Source organism: Varanus komodoensis, unplaced genomic scaffold (genome assembly GCF_004798865.1).
Source record: "Varanus komodoensis strain SLA01 unplaced genomic scaffold, ASM479886v1 scaffold5, whole genome shotgun sequence".
Taxonomy (NCBI): Eukaryota; Metazoa; Chordata; class Lepidosauria; order Squamata; family Varanidae; genus Varanus; species Varanus komodoensis.
Window position 1 is genome coordinate 4260370 of NW_025336087.1, and position 17000 is coordinate 4277369.

The 17000-nt window shown below is 42.4% G+C and overlaps 1 protein-coding gene across 1 annotated transcript; it reads left to right on the forward strand.

Moving 5' to 3' along the window:
• Positions 1–3436: 3436 nt before the first annotated feature.
• LOC123031295 (granzyme A-like) lies at positions 3437–10432 on the forward strand. The gene is made up of 4 exons (XM_044446111.1): positions 3437–3531; positions 5036–5189; positions 8269–8541; positions 10274–10432. The coding sequence occupies exons 1-4, from the start codon at positions 3437–3439 to the stop codon at positions 10430–10432; spliced, it is 681 nt and encodes a 226-aa protein (XP_044302046.1).
• The last annotated feature ends 6568 nt before the right edge of the window (positions 10433–17000 follow it).

Genomic DNA, 17000 nt, shown 5'->3' on the forward strand with positions numbered 1-17000 from the left:
CACCACGTTCTGGAATCAGCCATTGAGATAGGAGCGGAACCACTGCAAAGCAGTGCCTCCGACCCCAATCCCGCTGACCAATCCAGAAGGATACCATGGTCGATGGTATCGAAAGCCACTGCGAGGTCCAGAAGAACCAACAGGGACGCACTCCCCCTGTCCTTCTCCCTGCACAGGTCATCATACAGGGCAACCAAGGCAGATTCAGTACCGTACCCGGGTCTGAAGCCGGACTGAAATGGGTCCAGATAATCAGTTTCATCCAAGAGTGCTTGGAGTTGTCCCACCACCACCCGCTCCAACACCTTGCCCAGAAACAGGATGTTGGCCATTGGTCTATAGTGGCCATCTCTGGATCCAGTGACTCTTTCTTCAGGACCGGTCGGACTACCGCCTCCTTTAAAGGGGCAGGTACTCGACCCTCCCTCAGAGAAGCGTTAACCACTTCCAAGATCCAGATCCCAATCCCATGCTTGCTGTTGTTTATTAACCAAGATGGGCAAGGGTCCAATAGGCAAGTGGTGGGACGTACTCGTCCAAGCACCTTGTCCACATCATCAGGCTGCAATAACTGAAATTCATCCATTAATTTTGGACCAGACGACGACATTGGTATCTCCCCAGAAGCCTCTGAGTCACTAGTAGAGTCTAGCTCGTGACGAATCTGAGTGATTTTCTCCCTGAAATGCTTGGCAAAGTTGTCACAGCAGGCCTTCGAGGGTGGAACCAGATCTTTCTCAGGGCCAGGGCAAAACAGGCCTTGTACCACTAGAAAAAGCTCCGCCGGACAGCATTTTGAGGAGGCAATGGAAACAGAGAAGAATTTCTTTTTCGCCGCCCGCACTGCCACAGCATAGGCCCGATAATGGGCTCTTAAGTGTGTTCGGTCAGATTCATCCCGTGATCTCCTCCACCTACACTCTAGCCATCTCCCAGCCTGCTTCATCACCCGCAATTCAGGTGTATACCAAGGGGAAGAGTGGGCTCTGCCTGGCGGGAGAGGACACTTAGGAGCGATCGTGTCAACAGCCCTAGTCATCTCCCCGTTCCATAGTTCGACCAGAGCCTTGACAGGAGCACCAGTCTTGTCAGCCGGAAACTCCCCCAGGGCCTTCAGCAATCCGTCCAGATCCATCTGGCTCTGGGAGCGGACCCACACAATCGGGTCCGCACCCTTACAGAGGGAGAAGCCGCTCTCGAGCACAAACCTCACGAGGAAGTGATCTGACAATGACAGGGGTGTCAGGCATAAATTCCTCACCCTCAGACCTCCCTCTTCCTGCCCCATCAAGAAAACCAGGTCCAGAGTGTGCCCACGTTCATGGGTCGGGCCTGTGACATGTTGAGACAGCCCTATGGCCATCATGAAGTCCTGAGCCGCCCTGGTCAGACCAGTCTCGGCATGGAGATTGAAGTCCCCCAGGACCAACATCCTGCGGGTCCTCAACACGAGGTCTGAGATGATCTCCGTCAGCTCAGGCAGGGAGACTGTTGGGCAGAAGGGTGCACAGTACACCAACAGAATCCCCAATCTGTCTCGATCGCCCAGCACCAAGTAGAGGCACTCCAGCCCTGGTCTCGAAGGGATCCGATCCCTGGCTCCAGTTGGCTCCACTCATGTAATCCCCAACATACAGCAAGGCAGGAAGGCCTGTGATGCTGCGGCCAGTTCTGGAGGGAAGAGCTTGCTGTTGTACAGCTCTTCCTCCAGGGACTCCCCTGGCTGGTGCACTTCAGGAGGCTTAGAGCTCCAGCAGGGCCTGGGACCAATTCTGTGAGTGCTGGGGTGGGCGTTCAGGTTCTGGCCATCAGATGGGACCCCAGAGCATGCCAGATCCTGACAGCTGGTGAGGGTACTTTTTGCTGGTATCACATGGCTGGTGGAGATACTTCCTATATATTTCAACTATTTAAAAAACCCTCCTTGTAAATAAACATTGCATATGAAGGATAAAGATGCTTGTTTGATACAGTGTCTGAAGTGCTAGCTTTTTACTTGCAGGTCAAACTTTTTAAACAGATGATATGGGGCATTAAAAACTAGGATCCCCCTTACATTGAACATGTTTGTCACAGGCTCAATCAACTTATTTAACTAATTTGTTCATTTTCTATTCCACCTTTCTGCCAAAAATTGGTATTCAAGGTAACTAATAATACTAAAATTGCAATGTTTTAAATACAATTGAAACACAAAATCTGCATTATTTCCACTGCTGTCAGATGTGAGAATGAGAAAACAAGGGAGCTGATCTGCAGAGGTTTAGGTATGCATAACCTCCATGTAAAGAAATTGCATTTAGGTAGTTATACATATCATTTTCATGATGTTGATGGACTTAAACACACGTAGTTGTCCATTGGCTGCTGATGCCCATGATACAATACACTACAGAAAGGAATTCTAAACCCCATTTCATATTTCTAGTTTCACCAGGGATGCCAGCTGTAAACTACAGTGGCAGCATTGGATTTCCAAGTAACTACTCCTGTGCCCCTACGCCTCAGGGAATGTGACGCTCACACAGAAACATATACAACTATGCCACCTGCCAGACATGGAGGGGAAGAGTATTTAAACATGCCCTCCCTTACATGCCCTCACACCCCTTAAGATCTGCAGGAGAGGTGCTGCTCCAGGAACCCTCTTAAAAGGAGATAAAAAGAACATCTACCTGGAGCAGGGCTTTCTCTACGGTGGCGCCCAGATTATGGAATGTGCTCCCCAGAGAGGTGCGCCTGGTGCTGAGTTTATATTCTTTTCGGCACCAGGTTAAAACCTTTTTATTTAATTGCTATTTTAAAAACTAATATTTTATCACTGAACAGTCGCTGTCATTGTTTTCTGTTTTTTTGTCTTTATGTAATCTTTTATTGGATTTGTTATTTATAAAGATCATTTTATTGTATTTTAATTGTATGTATTGTGAGCTGTCCTGATGCCAAGACATGTGTTGATGGCATACAAAATTTTTAAATAAATAAATAAAATTTTTACAATTATTTACAATTACACACATATTGTTATTTATTTTATATTGTTATTTTTATATTGTTATTTTTGTATTTTACTTCATGTTGTGAGCCGCCCCGAGGCTTCGGCGAATAGGGTGGCATAGAAATGTTCAAACAAACAAACAAACAAATGCAATATGGATCAGCAGTCAAGCCAGAACTGTTTGAATTGGACCTTAGAAGTATCCAGTGATGCTCTGAGATTCCACATTATAGATGTTGACTGATGTTTCTTCTTAGTGCCTACGTGTATGTGGCTGTATTTGTCCTTTATACAATTACATTATGTTTCCTCTAGCCAATTAGCTACACTGTAAAACAAACTAATGGCATGACATGATTTACATGGCTTATTTCTGTTTTAGGACAAGGGGCAGATATAATTGGAGGAAAAGAATCCATTCCACACTCAAGGCCCTATATGGTTGCCCTCAAAAGCACATCTAGTAATAGACTTTTCTGTGGAGGTTCTCTGATCAAACAGAACTGGGTGTTAACAGCAGCTCACTGCTATTGGTAAGTTCTGAGACATATTTCTGCTTTATACACAAGGCAAGCCCCCATGACATTCTTCAGTAAGCTAGCAGAATTTTCTGCCTAGTATTACCTGCTAATAGTGGTTGCCTGGCAAAGGATCCAGAAAGGTTAAAAAGAAAAGGCTGGTGGCCCTGCAGAATGAGAAATCATAGTGTGGGGCAGAATGTGGATAATGGTTTAATATTTCTTCCCAAGATCAAGGCTGTAGGCCAGTTTGCATGATCACAGAACATCACCACATCCACAGGTTCTGAGTGGCTTGTTAATCAGCCATCCTCACTAGGTTCACAAGGCACAGCAAACCACACCAGAAAGAATAATTATGCACATCTGGCATGGAACAAATAGATGGAAATAAGCCATCAGAATTTATGTCCCCCTCTGTGATCATGCAAATCCTGTCAGGGGCCAGGTTTAACTGATCATCAGAAAAGCAAACCATGGTGCTTTGTTTTCCACAACCCTGCATGTGCTGGTGCATGCCACACAATTTGCCTAATTGTATCCTCAGAGTGTGGTTAGTGTGTTATCCAAACTTGGCAAGTTGTTTAGTGAGCTTTGAAACCACCCTAGAGCCCTTGGGGTGATTTCAAAGCTAGCACCACTGCACACCTCACTGGGTTCAGACAACACAGGAGACCATGCATTGCAAGAGTTATATGGCAAATAGCAGAGCATGTGATCAGCACATGGAAGACAGAGGAAACAACCCACCATGGCTCCTTTGGCCTACATGATTGTGCAAACCTGAACACTATGGGAGAGCCCATAAGCCAGGGATGAAAGGATGAGGTCATTGCATACATGGCACTAAGAGGTGCTTGGGAACGCTCTTGTAACATCAGTGCCATATCTGAATACTACTTAATCCAGCATATATTGCAGAAGAGAAATGAGATGTACCTTCTAACCAGCATAGTTTCAGACTTTTGGAAACACTGCAGAGATTTTGCACAGCTGATTGCAGAAATAAGCATTATGAATTGTGTGTCCCTGCTTCATGTGCAAAAATATAAAATAAATTATTGCCCCAGCTGTCAGATGAAGAGGTGCGGGAATCTAACTAAAAATGTGCATGAAAACAGTAAGCACAATTTGCATGGCATCCCAGTACATATGTTATCACCATTTCCACTGTCAAAACAACTGTTTCTAACCTTCTTCATTATATAAAGAGTCATTATCTAGACCCAGAAACTGAAGCTATCTTCATTCTTTACTGTGCAGGGCTTAATAGCCCCTGGTTTCTCAAGTACAGAAAAATAATGGGTTAAAATTGCAGCCCAAGAATACATTGAAGGTTTTGTATGAAAGAATGTATAGAACCCCAAATCCAGAACAATCAAAACAATTAAAACATATTGTGTGACAAATTTATCAGAAAGGGTATATTAGTATTTGCTAGAAATATGAAATATATTAAATGTTTGTATTTGCTAGAAATGGTATTTGGTGAAAAGCTTTGTCCTTTTTCTCTTTCCAGGCAAAAAGAATTCATGCAGGACACAACAATTATTCTTGGTGCTCATTCCTGGATTGAAAAAGAAAAAACACAACAGTACTTTAAAATTGCTCAGATCTTTATTCACCCAGCATATAATAGCACCACCCATGATAATGACGCCATGCTTTTAAAGGTACACTTCTAAACAGTGCATTATTGTATGGGGAGCAAAAATTAAAATTTATATCTATCTTTATCTTGCAATTGTTGGAGACTCAGGTTGCTTCCAGATAGACAGTTCCCTGTGCTACCAATCAAAATCCATGTTTCCTTAATTGATTTTCTGCAATGACAGAAAAAAGATGCCAGAAGCAATGGGAAAACATAGGAGTGCTGCAACTGGAAGAAAACAACATTGTGATCCATGATAAAAATTTCATGTAAGAGGGAAAGAAATCGTACAATAAAAGGCTTGTCTGAAAATAGCCCTAGTTAGTTATTCAAACTGAAAGCAGGACACAAAACTAGTTCTACTTTAATAAGATTAGTTACTCTTCTCTGATGGTAGAAGTGGTTCAGCTCAATTGAATGAATTTTCTTTCAGAATTTCAAATTAATTCAGGATTTGAACCCTATTTCTATCATCTTTTACTTTTGCTTCTCACCTGTCCTTAGTGATTGTGAGTGCTTCTTCCATCATCCACCTAGGCACTTCCTTTCTCTGCTACAGGAATTGTCTCTTGCTATTCTTCCAATTTGCTGCCATCTTTTCCTCATTAACTGATCTTCTATGGGAAAGAAGAAGGGATGGGAAAATATGGGAGGATTCCTAGATAAACATGATAAACATCTGAATCCCAAATGAAATTCTGTGCATGAGGCAGCAAACTCCCCAAATTAAAGCTACCATAAGAAGCCAGATGTGAACAGCACCAACTCTTTCTGGTTTCTCTTGGCCCATATAGAATTGGATGACCTTGAGCTCTACTAAGTCCTGCCAGAATGTTAAATTACTCTCAGTTCATTCTTTTGCTCTGGGTAGTATCCAGTTCAATCCTAACAGTAACATTAATTATATTGCAATTATGTATGTATGTATGTATGTATGTATGTGTATATATTTCCATTTCTATGCCTCCCCAAAGGTTCTCTGGGTGGCTTACAGTGCTAGAGAGCTTAAGGGACCTCTAGCACAATGGCATTTATTATTTATTTATTTAGAAAATTTCTAGGCCGCCCCATTCGCCGAAGCCTCAGGGCGGCTTACAAATAAATAAAATACATAAGTAACAATATAAAATACACGTAACTGTATAAAATAAGTCACCCTGGCCAATTGGTGTTGCACCAGAGGTCAATTGCACTAGTCCAGTGCAACATAACTTGTATTAGCCATCTGCATTTTGCCTTTCTTCCCTTAGTTTTAATCAATTTCCCCTCAAACTCACAAGTGAGGATCTTAGTGCCACTTTGCACCAATCACCAGATCAAGATTTCTGATATTGCACCAGATCAAATTTCTGATCTGCCAAAGGCTTTGCCTATGAGTAGCTCTTAGCTGGCACATAGGCACAATACTCTTCCCTGGCATCTGCAGTTCAGAAGCACAGTAGCTCCAGTACTGAAGCTAATATAGCTCTCAGGACTAGAAACCACTTAAACCCCTACCCTCTGTGAAATCGTTTAATTTCCTTTTATAATTAGTTGGCAGCCATCACCATTTCTTGTGCTAGTCAATTCCATAGGTTTTGTATATGCAGTATATGTATATACAGTATATGTATATGCTGTCCTGAATCTCCCATTATCCAGCTTCATTGAATAAATATCAAATCCCTGTATTATGAGAGCATTCCACTATAACTCTTGCCACACCATTGCATCATTTTATACAACCCTATTATGTCTCCTCCATTTGCCTTTTTTCTTTAGAGCTAAAAAGTCCCAAATGCTGTAACCTTTCTGCATAGGAGAATGTTTTATACTCAGTTCCTTTCCTAATACTCAGTTCCTTCCTCAGTTCCTTTTTTCAGTTCCTTTCCCAAGCACGCTTCCCAATATTGAATTTGCCCTTTTTTCCCTGCTGACAACAACATTTTCATCCTACTATCCACCACAACACCAAGATCCCTTTCCTGGTAAGTCACAGCCAGCTTAGAGGCCACCAGGGATTGTTCTACCCCAGTCTACTTCAGTTTACACTTACATGCATTGAACTGAACTTGCCTTTTCAGAGACCATTCACCAAGCTTGCAAAGATCCTTCGGAGAGAGTTTGGAGAGATCCACAGTGCCTTTTTTAACCAGCTAAAATAAGGCAGTGTTATCACAAAACGTGACCACACACTGTTCACCCCAAACTCCAGATAATTTATAAACAATTTAAAAAATACCAGTCAGGTTTTTTCCATACAGGCAGTCAACATCCCAAGCCACTGAATCCTTGTGGGTTTGTTTTGGAGCTCTCTACCACCACCATTAGGATATTTTCCTGAAGATTTGGGGGTGAGGTGTCTGCAAACTTCTTATGTGTGACTGATGGGTTCCAACTATGCAATGAGCACAGGAGGACTTCAAACAGAAATGGGGAATGATCTAAAGTACAGGTTGGAAGTATTTTAAAGCTGAAGGTCACATTCCCTCAGTGAAAAATCGTTGGGTGGATGCCTACCAGCAATGTCTGTTAACAAATCCAAAAGTAGGCCAAACATTTCTTTTCTGTCTCTGTTTCCATTATTCCCTCTTTGCCACAATCCCCCACCCCCCAGCCCCTTTGCTCCAGCATTCTTCTCACGCTTCTCCGTCATTCATGCTCCCCTCCTTCCTGCACACACTTGCCTCCTCCCATTCCACTTACCTTCCATTGGGTAGGGGAGAAGAGGCTTCTCTTTCTCCTGGACCAGCACAGAAACAGGACCGATTATCAAGGCACAAAAGGATCTGTTCCCCAAGGGCAGCTCATTTTCCTTCCTTACTAGGTATAGCAGGGACAAGGGCCATTGAGTTACCTCTTAATGGTGGAGTGTGGCAGTTCCTGGCTGCTCAGTGTCCTGCTGAATAGCAGGCAGAGGGAAGATTTAAAACTCCCCTCCTTGCAATCTCCTCGCTGCTCAGCCGATCAGGAAACAGCTGTACAGTAGGGAAGAGAAGGGCTAAGGAATGGGGAGCACACAAAAGGAGAGGCCCATGGGCAGGATGGGAAAGCCGTGTGGACTACATCTTATCCATGACCCCGGCATTTCCTATCCCTGATCTGTTTTATTCTTTCTTCAGCTTCACAGAACTGCAAATATTAATAGATATGTTAAAACCATTCCGCTGCCCAGCACTACATCTTTCACTGATGTCAAACCAGGAACCATGTGTCTAGTTGCTGGATGGGGAACTACTTCCAACAAATACATAACTGTCACTGAAAAGTTACGTGAAGTTAATATAAAGGTCATTAATAGACGCATCTGCAAGGAGCAGTATATTGCTCAGCATCCCGTGACAGAGAACATGATATGTGCTGGTGATGAGAATGGAGGAAAGGATTCATGCGCGGTAAGAGTGTTTATTTATTCATTATTTTCCCACAAAGGGCTGCCAACTGCTTAAAGAACATAAAGATCCTTTTTCAATTACATTGGCTGCCAATTGAACTCTGGCCCAATTTAAGGTGCTGGTGATGACCTATGAAGCCTTAAACGGCTTGGGTGCTGGGTACCTGAAGGAGCACCTCCTTCCCTAAGTGCCCTTCCACCCCTTGAGATCTAAGGTGGAGGTTCTGCTCTGGGAACCCTTCTTGAAGGAAATTAGGAGAAGGACCTTCTCTGCAGTGGCACCCAATCTATGGAATATGTTCCTCAGAGAGGTTTGCCTGGGCCGACGCTTTATTCTTTTCAGCATCAGGTGAAAATCTTTTTATTTTCCTACTATTTTAATGTTTACTTTGTTTTAACTGGGGTTTTTATCTTGATTGCTGGATGCTGTGTTGTTTTGCTACTTTATTTATCTTTTTGTAAGCCAGCCCGAGATATCAAAGTGGTGGACAGGATATACAAGTTTTAAATAAATAAAGATGGTTTAAAATTGTTTTTAGATATCTATCTTTCTTGGTGTTGCTTATATGTACCCATTTATATATACCTGGTTCTTATAACTTCTTTTTAGATTTTAATCTTTGTAAACAGCTCAGAGAACTTCAGTATAGAAACAAAATGAAAAATCTACCTATTAAACTGTTTGACTGAAAAATCTATTAAATAAATGTGCATTTTATCAAACTCCCATACAAATCCTCTTCAGACATTAAAGGAAGTGTAAGACAATTTACAAGTTAATGTACAAAATGTACCACTCATTGTTAAAAGAAAATATTTCCTTACTATGGTAGCATAATAGAACCAAAACAGCCTCAACCAGTATACAAAGAACTAGAGCTGGTGAGGCTGAACTTTTAGCTCACTAATTGAAATCTGCCTTCACATAGTAGAAATGAACCCCTATTAATTAATTAATTAATTAATTATGCTTTGATTACTCAATTTTGTTCCCAATTTGAATACCCCTCCTCCCCTCCCCAACCAGAAGAAACAGACACTACTTTCAGACTGGTTCATGTTGCTTATGGGCCAGTCACTGGAAATATCTGACACTAACTTGGACTGTTCTTTTAATCACACACCAAACAACTGCACTAATGATGTTAATTCTTCTTCCATCCAACTCACCATGGTCACAAGAATTTACCACCAAACTAGATGATGCCCAGTTTCCACCTGGCTTATCTCTGGGTCTCTTGGCCTTCATATTTTAGCTAAGAATCCCAATCTTGTCTCGTTCTTCAGTTCTTATTCAGAATCTGAGGCATCAACTGGAAGCCTGTATTTTAGGAAAAGTGGGCTGGTCCCTACAAGCTGTGCCATTTGCAACCTATGTATTTGGGAACAGGTGGAATAGAATCCTTGCACTTAGAAAAGTACTATTCCAGGAGATCTATGCTAGATCTCCTTCCATTTATGAGAAAGCACAGTCACAGTATTTATGCCAAATACACGTAACACAGTTAGGGCACATGCTACTACATACAATACAGTTTCTTACTGAGCTTAGATGACGTGGGAAGCTGCATACTCTGAGGATAAATAGGCAGAATGTGCAGCGCACAACAGGCATGTAAGGTTGTAGAAACGAAGCCACCATGGTTTCTTTTCCCCATGGTTTCCCATGGAACCAAGCCAATATCAGCTTCTGCAAAATAAACACCCTCCTTTCTTTTTTCTTTTTTATCCAGAATGATTCAGGTGGTCCTCTGATATGTGATGACGAACAAAGAGGCATTGTCTCCTTTGGTATGACGTGTGGTGATCGCCGATACCCTGGTGTCTATACAGCTCTCACAAAGTTCCACCTTAACTGGATAGAGGAACTTACAGGAGTTGTTACAGATTGATCACTTGAATCCATTGTTCTCATTCCAGATTCTCCTTAATGAAATGCTTGCTTAGCTTGTAATTAAAGGTGCTTCCAGACAGGACTTTTGTTCTACAATCACTCTACTTTATTCAAAGAATATAAATAAGAAGGAGTGACCAAGTGCCCAGGCGCTGTTGTCTTCCACCCCTATCCTCCCATGTGTTCCCATCCTTCTTCCATCATTTTTCTTAACCACAATCTATCTGCTAAGCACAAGCAAGCAGAATACCCCAACCACAATTTCTGAGTCGTAGAACTAGGAGCCCTCCATCTGGAAGCACTAGATTTACAGTAATCTATTTCATAATTGATGTTGTGGCACCATATATGTACATATTATGGCTACAACAGAGTCTTCTTTCTGAAAAATAGCCCTGTGATGCACAAAACATGCTAACTTTTACCTTGTTATGGCTATTGATACTTTCCTCAAATTTCTCTGTGTGGTATATAAACAATTCTGAATATCCTAATTGTGATGCATATACTATATCAAATTTCTATTGCTCTGGCATATCTTGCTTCAATAATAAAAGGCAATTAAAATGTAATGAATCTGGAAAATTCTTTTGCTGTAATGGAATTGTATTTATATTGAAGTGGTTTGCAAGAAAGCAGTGTTCTTTCCAAAGTCAAAATAATGTGATTCTAGATTATTACACTGGGCAGAGCAATGCTATGGTCTCTGGGAGAGGTCCCAGGAATCACATAATATAGTGAATTTCATCTCCTGGATGCATTGCGAATGCTATGCTCTTGGAGAGTGAATCAGAATGGAGATTTCCCCCTGCTCCTCCTCTAGCCCTCACAGCAAAACAGTAAGTGCTTTCAATGGCAATTCCTTTTCCAAGTTTGTTGTCATGTTCTTGGAAGAGGTTCAGAAAGGATAGGAAGGAGGCATGCAGGTAGAGAGAGGAGGGAATGTTATCCTGGAATATTATATCTAAATGAAACTTACTTTACCATGCTATGTTCAAAAGCACAGTAAAGTAAGGAGATACAGACACATTTGTTTTTCTAATATCTACAAGCCCTTACAAAATTTGAAGGGTTAGTCAGTGACCTTGCTCAAATAGTCTAATACATGGTTTATTCAACCCATTGATCTGCCTAAGGTCTGTCTGGCAGATGATCCAAATCCATGAGTTGCGTGGGGGTTATTGTTTCCTTCTTTTTACCTATGGGCTATTTGCTTGCTCATTCTGTGCCTACTCCTTCTCTGCATCCCAAATGTTCTGTGGTGTTGCAGTTGTGTATATAGTGATTGTGGGGGTGGGATGGATCATTCTTGCTTGTATCCTAGTGAAACCAGGGCCGTCTTAACACATGGGCCTGATGGGCACTTGACCATGGGCCCCATACTAATCTGTGTATGTTAACCCTTGGAAAATGGGAAAAATTCCAAAATTAACAGTAGTCGTAGTTGTCGTAGGGGCCCCAGTACACTGCTTTGCCCGGGGCCCATAATGCTGTTAAGACGGCCCTGAGTGAAACAACTGATCAACAGTCCACACTTTTGGTTTGCACAAAATGACAACCCCATGGAAGAAGCAGCTTGTGATTTAAACTGAAAAACAAACCAGTCTGGTTCACAGGACACAACAAACCAGAATACAGGTTGTGCATGTGTTGAATATGGCTTATTTTTGAATGGTGGGATATTGGCACACTGTGGATTGTTGTGTGAACCTAGTGCACAAATAAACCATCAACCCATGAACAATCATTAAGTCATAACCAAACAACAAACCATGAGTCCTTGTTTTGGCTTATTTGTGTTTAACAAACCCAATGACCAAAGGATTGTTCTCTAAACATTTTAGGCTAAAACACATTCATTTTCTTGTTTTATGGATTTTCCCACATGTCGATGTTGAAACATAAGACTATGTAGCAGGTTTTCCTTTGTGAGGAAGAGAGGGGGTAATTGGATTTTAAATACATATTTATTTAGGAACTTTTGAAAGTCGTCACTTCCTTTCTTCTTCTGTGTTTATGGTCTCATTCTTTGCTTTTTCCAAGTCCAGAGAAGAAGATTTGCACTCTGTAGAACAGGGGTCGCGGCCCACAGGCCAATTGCCGGGAGGGGCGGGGCACGGGGGAGGGGCCGGCCTCTGGGAGCGACGCGGGATGAGCGGCCCACCACCACCGCGGTGGTGCAATACTTGATGCGACCCAGCCTCACCCAGACTCTACTTCCAGCGGCCCCCAGGTCAGTTGAGTTTGAGACCCCTGCTGTAGAAGCAGATGATGAGGCCTTGAGTATTTTTCTGGTCAATTAGGCCCGGTGAGAAAGTAGACTACATTTAGGATGAATATGTGTGAATCCATGCAAATGCAATTAGTACACATCCTTGAGTAGACTCAGGATGTAGTAACTCATACCTATCTGAGTCTAGCTCACTTTTCCAAAAATGCTCTATTCCTCAGCACACATCCAAACTGTGCTAAATGCGTTCTACTTAAATACCTTTACTGAGTTTCCTCATAAAATAGAATTCTCTCAGACACCTGATAGGTAGCCAGTGCAGTTGCTTCCACAGGGTTATAATATGTGCAGGACCAGGCACCCTTCTCAGCATCCTGGCTGTCACATTCTACATCAGCTGCAGCTTCTGGGCCAGACACAAGAATAGCCCTCACAGTAATCTAAACATGAAGTTGCCCTAAGCCCTACTGAACAAAGGGTGCAGCGGACATAGCCACCAGAGCTGCTCCTTCTACAGAAGCCACTTAAGCCTCTAATGACAATCATGAATCCAGGAGCACCCCAAATGAAATCCTCTTTCAGAAGAAATGTGGTAACATCAGGCAAATACAGTGGTACCTTGGCTCATTCCAGGACTTTGGTCATGACCCAAATTGGTCGTGAGCCAAGTCAAATTTCCCCATAAGGTTCAATGTAAATAAAGTTAATTCATTCTGTAACTATTTTTTTTAATCACAAAAATGTGAAGCTGGCACACTGGGGTAGGGGAGGCGGGCACACTGGGGGGTCAACCGATGCAGAAATTGCGACTCCAGGCAAAAATTTTCAGAAATTTCTGTTTGTGACCCGATTTGGTCATGAACTGAGGTATTTGTGCACTGAGGTACCACTGTTATAGGAAAATGCAGTGCAGTGACATTTGGATACCACAAAGTCACCATCTTGTCAGGTGATAAGTCTCAGTTTGCTGGTCCTCATCCAACTGATAAGCAGGCATTTGATTGCATAGTGTCTCCTGAGTCAGATGATACAGAAAAATAGTGCTTGGGGTCAACAGCATACTGTGGACATCTTGACCCCAATCTCGTATACATTGCCTTCAGCAAAGGAGACAAGTTGTTACCCTTCAGCACCCAACATCGTAACTGCCAGGAAGCTGATGCACAATTCCACAATTCTCCTTTCTGGAACCATCCTCACAATCCGAGCAGGATCACTGCAGCACAGTGCTTCGAATTCCCAGCTCAAAGATGATCTAAAAGAATACCATGGTCTAGAATCAACCATGGTCACTGTATCAGAAGACTGTTAGAAATTAAATCCTGATGACTGAAATCAAAGGTAATATATGGAAACAAAGCATACACATATTTATTCATTTAAATTTTTATATACATTAAACATCACAAGACAGTTTACATAATTTTAAACAATATAATCAACAATACAACAAATAAAATGATAATTAAAATGTTAATATATAACTTGCTATAAATTGTTTTAAATTAACAATTTAAAATTGAGTGAATAAAAAGGTTTTGGCCTGGTGCCAGAATGAATGAATACAACATCGGCGCCAGGCATACCTCTCTGAGGAATGAGTTCCATAATTGGGCTGCTATAGCAGAATAGGCCCTCCTCCTCTTACTGGCCCTCCTCACCTCTTTCCAGGAGGGATCTTGGAGGAGGACCTCCACAGATGATCTTAAGGTTTGAGCAGGCTCATATGGAAGATGTTCCCTTTGATAACCAGGTCCTAAATTGTTTAGGGCTTTACATGTCATCATTAGCACCTTAAACTGGGCCTGGACTTTAATTAGTAGCCAGTGTAGCTGATATAGGACCATTATAATATGAACTCTTCTACTGGTCTCAGTCAGCAATCTGACAGTTCTGTTTTGAATCCATTGCACTACCTGGACTGTCTTCAAGGGCAGCCCTACATAAAGCGTGTTACAATAGTCCAAACAAGAGATTACCAATGCATGAGTTGCTGTTGCTAGGGTTTGCCTGTCTAGGTAAGGACACAGCTGATAGACCAGGCTTAGCTGAAGGAAAGCACTCCTTGCCACAGATGCCACCTGGGTTTCCAGGGTAGCCCTGGGTTGAGGAGTACTCCCAAGCTGTATACCCTATCCTTTAGGGCAGGGGTTGGCAACCTTTCACACTCAAAGAGTCATTTGGACCCGTTTCCCACAGAAAACACTGGGAGCCGCAAACGATTTTGACATCTAAAATGAAGATAACACTGCATATATCGTTTTTTACCTTTATGCTATGTATAAAAAAACTATAGTGTGTTGCATTTATGAAATCAATGAACTGCTACAGAGAAAACAAATTTTTATTTCTGCATGCAACAAAAACATTTTGAACTCCAAAAAAAGGTCGCTGGCTTGAAGGTTACTTTCAAATAAAATACTCAGTGTCTATTTGAGTCCTCCTCATACTTATGAAATAAAAAGCCGAACTTAAATTATCCACCTGCAGCAAACCAAAAATGCCGTCTGCTTCTGTGTGCCCTCCTCCTTTTACCACATGTACTGGAGGGTGCAGACAGCTGTCAACCTGAATAAAAAAAGGACTAACTGAGACTTTCATACAGTAAGTAGAGTTTCTGCAATACAACAAATATAAATAATAGTCTGGTGAAATATTGAACAAACATTCCTCTCCCAGTGTAATAATGTTGCTGGAATTTTTATAAGAATGTTCTTAAAACAAGGAAGTAGATCTATATCTTCATTATGATTTAGCTGCAACTCTTGTTCAGTCACTAAAAACTGTTATTTTTAATCTTACATTATAAACTACTAGGACTCCTTTCATATATTTTGAATAGGAGAACAGCTTCCTGCAGAGTCAAAGTCAGTGCTAAAGGGCTGCATGCATTAAACAGCAAACCCCATAAGTTCAGCAAAAGCAAAATAATCTACCCATGTACCATTAAACGTTCGGTCTTCTTCAGAAACTTTTCTTCAGTTTATCCATAGTTGGCCTACTGGGGGGAGAAGCTCAGTAAATCAGCACAGGTTGCAGATCGGCGCCTGTGCTGGCGTGGGTCGCAGATTGGCGGCTGTGATGAATATTTTGAGCGACGGAGCCGCAGCAGAGGGATTCAAGAGCCATGTGCGGCTCCGAAGCCATGGGTTGCCGACCCCTGCCTTAGGGGAAATGCAACCTCATCAAAGACAGAGGGAATATCACTCACCTTAACAGTTGGCCCACCCACCAGCAACACTTCTGTTTTATCTAGATTGAACCTCAATTTATCAGCCCTCATCCAGTCTATCACACCATACAGTCACCTGTTTAGAGCAGTCACAGCTGGACTGGATGAGAATGAGAGATATAGCTGGGTGTCATCGGTGTACTAATGACTCCTCAACCCAAACTTCCAGATGACCTTTCCCAGCAGTTTCATGTTGATACTGAACAGCATAGGGGATAAAATATGAACCCTGAGGAATTCCATGGCATAACTGCAATGGCACAGAACCCACTCCCCTAGCAAAACCATCTGGAACTGAACCGCTGCAAAGCAGTACCTCTAATCCCAAACCTGGACAGTCGATCCACATGAGCATAACATGGTGAATTGAATCAAAAGCCACTAAGAGATCCAGGAAAACTAACAGGGATGCACTCCCTCTGTCGTTCTCTCAGCAAGGCCATCCCACAGGGCAATCAAGGCAGTTTGTGTCCCATAACGAGGCCTGAAACTGGACTGAAAAGAGTCTAGGTGGTGAGTTTCCTCCAAAAGCACCTGAAGTTGCCTGGACACCACCCTCTCGAGCATCTTGCCCAAAAAAGGGAGCCACCAGTCTATAATTGGTGATATCCTCTGGGTGTCTTCTTGAAGGTTGTTTTCTTCCAAAGAGGCTTGATCACTCCCTCCTTCAAAGGAGAGGGAATCAGACCCTCCTTCAGAGAGGTGTTGATAACCTCCTGCACCCAGAGTATCATTCCTTTTCTGGCTTTGATGAACAACCAGGAATGGCAGGGGTTGAGTATACAGGTGGTGGGACAAACTTGCCCAAATACCTTGTCAACACCCTCAGGCTGCAATAATTAAAACTCATCCAACAAGACTGGATAAGATGGAATACTGGACACCTCCCTTATGGGACAAGCTCCAACTGTGGAGTCCATCTCATGGCAGATGCAAGTGATTTTACCCTCAAAGTATTGCGCAAATTTGTTGCAGCAGACCACTGAGGATTCAACAGAGTCCTCCCTAAGGCCAGATTGCAATGGGCCATTAACCATCCCAAAAGCTGGAAATTCCCCCAGAGCCCTTAGGAATCCATCTGGATCCATCTGACTCCAAGCATAG